The 7,997-nt window shown below is 40.7% G+C and overlaps 1 protein-coding gene across 1 annotated transcript in view; it reads right to left on the bottom strand.

Annotated features, from left to right (window-relative positions):
- Positions 1–925: 925 nt before the first annotated feature.
- rybpb (RING1 and YY1 binding protein b) overlaps positions 926–7,997 on the bottom strand; it is a 31,168-nt gene continuing 24,096 nt past the window's right edge. The window contains exons 3-6 of the mRNA XM_070445564.1: positions 2,608–2,911; positions 2,289–2,347; positions 2,080–2,175; positions 926–1,743 (exon numbers count right to left, since the gene is read on the bottom strand). Coding sequence (XP_070301665.1) covers positions 1,494–1,743; positions 2,080–2,175; positions 2,289–2,347; positions 2,608–2,911 — 709 coding nt within the window. The 3' untranslated portion in view covers positions 926–1,493. The remainder of the gene's footprint in view (positions 1,744–2,079; positions 2,176–2,288; positions 2,348–2,607; positions 2,912–7,997) is intronic.

Raw genomic sequence — 7,997 nt, forward strand, 5'->3', positions numbered from 1 at the left:
TTCATTTGTCTATGTATCATGTCATTATGAAATTCCTTTGGTCCTTCAATAAATAAAACTAAGATATCATATACACATTTATTCTTTATACAATTTATTACAGTTAAGAGGAAATTGTTTGTCTATATTTGTCTAAAGGAGAATTAGAACCATTTAATTGGTTATTTAGGTAAGCTGTAACTGCTTTGAAAATTCAAAACAAAAATGCAATATTCTATTATATCATCTACTTGCAATGTTTCTGCCTTCATTTGCCTACATATTGGAGTCTTAAATATATCTTATCAGAATAAGTCACTCAAATCAATTCTCAATCTGTCCAGGCATTTGCACAAAATGGACTGGAAAATTACAACTTTGTAAACAGAATTCGAAAAGAAGATTAGTAGGCTAAACGTTAGCTAGGACTTATTACAAGCTGAAGTCCCTTAGCGTCAGCTGGATATTATAAACGGTACAGGGAATCACTATATTACAGTTCAAACTCTGGTCTTAACAGGTGGATCTAAACTTTACCTTTCCTTCAGTCATTACAGAAATAAACCTGTCTCAAAGCAGAGGGTACCAATCAATCCCTCAAATGGCTAACCAATATTGAAGCGACGGAATGCAAAAAACATCAACAACTTTAGTGTTTTTCACAATAGCCTACACTATACAGTTAAGGACAGGAGACACTGACTGTATAAAGATCAATTCTATATCAAACTAAATCATAGACAAAGAAAGCTAGAAGAAAAGGTTTGGGTGTGTTGAGTTTACATCGTAGGATTTTCAAATCAAACAGGTTACCTTTTTATGCTGCACATTGACCTGTACATATCAACCTGAAAGACCAGACAACACAGAGGTCCACACTCTCACTGTAGGAGAGTGATAGTGTGAGAAAGAGTGGACGAGAGAAAGAGCGAGAGAATTTCCGGGTTATTAGTACTTTGTTGTATTTTGTGAACGACAGTCCCAAGTTGGAAACTGTTTCACAGTCTGTCTCTATCTAGCACCATTGTGTGGGTGTATCWAGCCTTGTCCTATCCTACCAGTACAACCATCAAAACTAGTGTCAAAGGGAGCGATAGGTAGCACTACAAAGCGAAGCCTCAACAAAAGAAGTCTAAAAGTATACAGGTGAAACAAGTAATAAATAAGGGTAATAATATTTCAGAGTTGTTAAAATGGTGGTTATTGTGCAGATAATTTCTTTATACAAAAACAAAAATGTTGAATCAGCCGCACATCCACATACAGATATAAAACAATACATTATTCCTGTCAGCCCCACTCTCCCGCATGGGCCATGCACAACGTGTACCCATGGTTAGACGTTAACCATCAGGCACACGCTGGGGCTGCTCCAATCAGCGAGCTCTCTCAGCATCCAGGGATGGTGATGGAATGGAGGTGGATGCAGGGGGTAGGGCAGCAGTAGGAAGGTGAAATATCTCCCCCTAAGCGATCCCATCCAGAGTCCTCTCAGAGCACCTGGACTGGAGGGCTCAGAAGGACTCATCGTMCCCCACAGAAAGCTCTCCTTTGGGAGTGGAGGTGCGAGTCGAGCTCTTGTCCATGCTCTCGGAGCCGGAACTCTGATGCTGCTGCTCAGAGCCTGCGCTGGATGTCACGGTGGACGAGGATGTGGAGGAGGAGCGGGTCTTCTCCTTAAAGTCTGTTATGATGACCGTCACGTTCCCCACCGTTATCGCTAGCTGCTGGGCAGTGCTCCGGTCAATATTCTTCAGTTTGGGCCTAGTCAGCAGGGGGAAACACAGGGTTAGAATTACATTGATAAAACTGCCTTACTAAGATACAACCATAGACGTGGCCAGCCCAGTGTGAGTGATTAAACCCAACTGCTCATTCCAACAACAACGTGAGCAATAACAAGATCAACCAGAAGTAAGAGGGAGAAAGTGAGAGTGGGTGTAGAACATACAAATATAATTTATGAATAACTAGATTTTTTCCAAAATTGGCATTTAAGAATAGCTTGTAGGAGTGGCAATTTAAATGCCATGACAGATTTTCACAATGTCCAACGGCAAGATACTCTCAGTACTAGTAGCAGAGAGAAGTATGACCCACCTGGAGATGTGAGAGTTGTTGGTCTTGGTTGTTGACTTTCCAGATTGTACACTGTTTTTATCACTAGGTGGACTCTGGTGAATGTCTGTCTTGGGTCTGCACAGGCAAGCACAGGAGTTACATTAGTAAAGTTCATGTCTATAGAGAGATGATGCTTAAACAAACAGTGACTCTGTACAGACATGTTATTTCTTTAACTACACACTGACCTGATCTTTTTGATGTTGGGTTTCTTGGTGATGGGCCTGGCTAGGCTGATCTCTTTGATGTTGGGTTTCTTGGTGATGGGCCTGGCTAGGCTGATCTCTTTGATGTTGGGTTTCTTGGTGATGGGCCTGGTTGGGCTGATCTCCTTGAGGCTGGGTTTCTTGGTGATGGGCCTGGTTGGGCTGATCTCCTTGAGGCTGTGTTTCTTGGTTGATGCGGCCTATGGCTGATCTCCTTGAGACTGGGTTTCTTGGTGATGGGCCTGGTTGGGCTGATCTCCTTGAGGCTGGGTTTCTTGGTGATGGGCCTGGTTGGGCTGATCTCTTTCTCCTCTTTCACTTTCTCCTCCTCTTTCTCCTCCTCTGCTTTCACCTCTTTCACTTTCTCTGCTTTGTCATTGTCCGGTGTCTCCTTCCTGCCCTTATCCAGGGGAGGTTCTCCTTCATCTGGCCTCACTCTCTCCGGACGCACTCCCTCATGGTGCTCCCCCTCCCCATCCACCAGATCCCCGTCTGGGTCGTGCTCCCTCTCAGGCCTCTCCTTCCTCTCCTTCTTGGGTGGGGGAGGCGTGGCGTACTGCTGAGCCACCTGCTGGGCCACCAGCTGTGAGTTGATCCTGGGTTTCCTGTAGAAAACAGGGAACAAACAGGGATTAGCAGGCAGCAGCGTCTCTAGGCTGGGCTCACTCAGGGCCAGGGCTGACATGACGACAGCCCCTGACTGACCACATAGCAACACACACACACACAGCATCATCTTATAAGGAGTTGGTGGATTGAGCCACAGGCTGGCTGGCTGTAAGTGACAGCTCTTGGTCGGCTGGTCTGGTTGAAGGGTAATCTCATTAGCTCAGTGCTGTAATAAAATGAATGTGGGGGATCACAAGGTGGGACATTTGCAGCCCGTCATTTACGTCCTCTAATCTGATTACTGCAGCGTTGGCCCCATTTGTCAGACTGGGATCCACAGGGACGTGCAGCCGCTCACTCAAGCTGACTAGCTGGTGCACCAACCAGAGCAAGCAGAATGAAGTCACTGTTGCACTCTGTGGTCTCTCTCACACACACCTATCCTATTCTTTTTGAGCCAAACCATTCACATTCAGCAGGCAAATGCGTCGTAAATCAGAGGGAGACAATTAGTGTCTCRGTGGATGAATACAAAGCTCTAGGATGAAAGGCTCAGTGGAAGCTCATCACTCTTCCACCTGAGAGGTTACAACGGGTGTTTCATGAAAAACAGTTTATTCTCCTAAAACACGAGTCAACTGTAAGGWCAGCATATTTTAAGTCCCTACTTAAAATCAGAGCAGGGTCTCAGGGGGCAGAGACAGAAGACCAGAGAGCGACAGACACAGGCTCAAAGARCTGACTCTCGACAGGCCAGAGAATCACAGCTCCGTGAGAAATACCAGCGTAAACCAGACACGTACGCACCGACCCACCCACCCCAGAATGGTGCATGGTTTGCCAGTTACTCGGGAGGCACATCCACCCATGGCAAAGATGGTATAGCCTCCCCCATCGCATCTACTGCATTGGCAGGAAGACCTCTTTATTGCCTAGCTGTTCAGGGAGTCATGATTAAAGGAACTCTGCAGGTCTGAGGACAGATGGGGACTTCCATAATTTCTGATGCTCCTCTCTAAGCCTCAGACTGAACTGATAAACAAGCTCTGTCTGGCTCATAGAAAATTTAGCCTACCTGTTGACTGCAATACAGATGAGGTACTGACTGAGGCTCTCTCAGAGAGTCTTATCTTTAAAACTTCTTATGGCTGGGATCCCGTTAACGGGATCGATATGACAACAGCCAGTGAAAGTGCAGGGCGCCAAATTCAAGACAGAAATCTCATAATTAAAATTCCTCAGACATACAAGTATTTTACACCATTTTAAAGATAAACTTGTTGTTAATCCCACCACAGTGTCCGATTTCAAAAAGGCTTTACGACGAAAGCACACCATCTGATTATGTTAGGTCAGTACCTAGTCACAGAAAAACACAGCCATTTTTCCAGCCAAAGAGAGGAGTCACAAAAAGCAGAAAGAGATTAAATTAATCACTAACCTTTGATGATCTTCATCAGATGACACTCATAGGACTTCATGTTGCACAATACATGTATGTTTTGTTCGATAAAAGTTCATATTTAATTCACAATAAGCTCTATTTACCATTGGGCTTATGTTCTGAATGTTTATGCCTCCAAAACATCCGGCGGATTTGCAGAGAGACACACCATTTACAGAAATACTCATAAAACAGTGATAAAGATTACAAGTTATTATACATGGGACTTTAGATAACAACCGCGCTGTGTCAGATTTTTTTTTTACTTACGGAAAAAGCACACCATGCAAACTCATGCTTGCAGGCCAGATTTGAGAGCTTGGATGAAAAGTGCCCAAAGTAACGGCCTCTACTCAGTTACTAATATATGCATATTATTATTCTTGGATAGAAAACTCTGAAGTTTCTAAAACTGTTTGAATTATGTCTTGATAGTAACAGAACTCATATGCAGGCCAAAAAACCTGAGAAAAAATCCAAACAGGAAGTGAAATTCTGGAGACTGCTGAGTTTCAACCAAGATCCCATTGAAAATCACAGCGAGATATGAATGAGTTTCACTTCCTACGGCTTCCATAGATATCAACAACCTGTAAATTTGTCTATCACTCTACTGTGAAGGGGGCCGAAGGAGACAGGAATGAGTCACCACTGCCATGAGGTGAACATTCTTTCACCAGCGCCTTCACATAAGAGGCAGCTCGCTTCATCGCCATCTGAAGTCAATGTAATTTCCCGGTTGGAACATTTTCAAGATTATTTAACAAACATCTTAAAGATTGATTCATACATCTGTTACATGTTTCTACTGACTGTTTACTAACTTTTGGACATTTCGTCACTTTTAGTGAACGCTCTTTGGACTTTGAATTGTTTACCAAAACGCGCAACTGGACATAAATTATAACGGGACATTATCGGGGGGGAAATCAAGCATTTATTGTGGACCTGGGATTCCTGGGAGTGCATTCTGATGAAGATCATCAAAGGTAAGGGAATATTTATCATGTCATTTCTGGTTTCTGTTGGCTAATTTGACTCTTGTTCTGACCTCCGTCTCAGATTATTGCATGGTTTGCCTTTTCCGTATTTTTTTATTTTTATTTATTTTTTAATCTGACACAGAGGTTGCATTAAGGAGAGGTATATCTATAATTCCATGTGTATAACTTGTATTATCATCTACATTTATGATGAGTATTTCTGTTGAAACGATGTGGCTACGCACTATCACTGGATGTTTTTGGAACTAGTGAATGTAACGGGCCAATGTAAACTCAGATTTTTTTTTATATAAATATGAACTTTATCAAACAAAACATGCATGTATTGTGTAACATGAAGTCCTATGAGTGTCATCTGATGAAGATCAAAGGTTAGTGATTCATTTTATCTCTATTTCGGCTTTTTGTGACTGCTATCTTTGGCTGGAAAAATGGCTGTGCTTATTGTGGTTTGGTGTGACCTAACATAATCGTTTGTGGTGCTTTCGCTGAAAAGCATATTTGAAATCGGACACTTTGGTGGGATTAACCTCTCTGGGGTAGGTGGGACGCAATCGTCCAGGCAATCGTCCAYGGAAAATACAGAGCGCCATATTCAAATAAAATGATATAAAAATCAAACTTCCATTAAATCACACATGTAAGATACCAAATTAAAGCTACACTTGTTGTGAATCCAGCCTACATGTCAGATTTCAAAAAGGCTTTTCGMCGAAAGCATAAGATGCTATTATCTGATGATAGCACAACAGTAAACAAAGAGAGTAGCATATTTCAACACTGCAGGCACGACACAAAACGCAGAAATAAAAATATAATTKATGCCTTACCTTTGACAAAATTATTTTGTTGGCACTCCAATATGTCCCATAAACATCACAAATGGTCCTTTTGTTCGATTAATTCCGTCGATATATATCCAAAATTTCAATTTATTTGGCGCGTTTCATCCAGAAAAACAGCTTCCAACTTGCGCAACGTCACTAKAAAATATATCAATTTACATGTAAACTTTACCAAAACATTTCAAACTACTTTTGTAATACAACGTTAGGTATTTTTAAACGTTAATAATCAATCAATTTGAAGACGGGATGATCTGTGTTCAATACAAAAAGAAAACAAAACTGACAACTTTTTTGGTAATGTGCCTCTCTCAAACAATTTACTTCAAGTGACCCTCCTTTACGATGGCCGTACTTCTTCATTACACAAAGGAATAACCTCAACCAATTTCCAAAGACTGGTGACATCCAGTGGAAGCGGTAGGAACTGCAAACAAGTCCCTTAGAAATCTGGTGTCCCAATGAAACCTCATTGAAAAGACAGTGACCTCAAAAAAATAAAAATTCTGAATGGTTTGTCCTCTGGGTTTTGCCTGCTACATAAGTTCTGTTATGCTGACAGACATGATTCAAACAGTTTTAGAAACTTCAGTGTTTTCTATCCAAATCTAATAATATGCATATCTTATATTCTGGGGATGAGTAGAAGGAAGTTGAAATTGGGCACGCTATTTATCCAAAAGTGAAAATGCTGCCCCCTACCCCGAAGAAGTTAACAAGATTACCTTTAAAATGGTATAAGAAACATGTATGTCTGAGGAATTTTAATTATGAGATTTCTGTTGTTTTGCATTTGGCGCCCTGCACTTTCACTGGCTGTTGTCATATCATCCCGTTACCGGGATTGCAGCCATAAGAAGTAAATATACGATTATAATTGAGTGGCTTTTCGCTCGTTTAAACACTTCAAAATCGGAAATATTGGTATATTCACAAGATATTTGTCTTTTCATTAATCATCACCATATATTTTGTCTGAAATGTTTTAATGATAATAGGTAGTTGACGTGTGGTGTCTGTTATTTTCTCTGGTATCCACGTGCTGATTTCTGCTAGCTATGATGGTGTGCGTATGTTGGTAGCAGTAAATTGATAAACTGAATTTTATAGCTAAAATATGCACATTTTCGAACAAAACTAGATTTATGTATGTAACAGTTATAAGGACTGTCATCTGAGGGAGTTGTTCTAGTTAGTTAGGTTGGTTCTAGGTTAGTTAGTTAGGTTGGCTTGTGCACGTAGCTGCATGCTACCGTGCTGTGAAAAATGTCTGTCTCTGTCTTTTGTATTGTTGGGTGGTGAGCTAACATAAATATAGGTGGTGTTTTCGCTGTAAACATTTTTTTTATTTTTTTTATCGGAATAATTGGCTATATTCACAAAGATCTTTTCTTTAATTGCTCTTATACACCATGTATTTTTCAGAATGTTTTTATGATGAGTATTCTATTTCGTGTAGTAGTCGTGGTGCTAATTATCTGGCTGCTTCGGTGCAATTTCTGATTGTAGCGCAATGTTAAACCATGATTATACCTCGAAATATGCCATCTTTTCGAACAACAAAATAGATTTATTGTTTCACAGTTATAAGACTGTCATCTGATTAATTTGTTTCTTGGGTTTCTTGGTTGTTCTAGTGTGTTTGGTTGTTTTTGATTTTGCTACCTGTTGCTGGAGAAAATGTCTGTGCTTTTTTCTATTTGTCTGGTGAGCTAACATTAAATTATTATATTTTGTTTATTCCACTTGTTATTAAACTTTAATTTTTTATTTTTTATCGGTACCCTGT

Source organism: Salvelinus sp. IW2-2015, linkage group LG1 (assembly GCF_002910315.2).
Source record: "Salvelinus sp. IW2-2015 linkage group LG1, ASM291031v2, whole genome shotgun sequence".
Classification (NCBI taxonomy): domain Eukaryota; kingdom Metazoa; phylum Chordata; class Actinopteri; order Salmoniformes; family Salmonidae; genus Salvelinus; species Salvelinus sp. IW2-2015.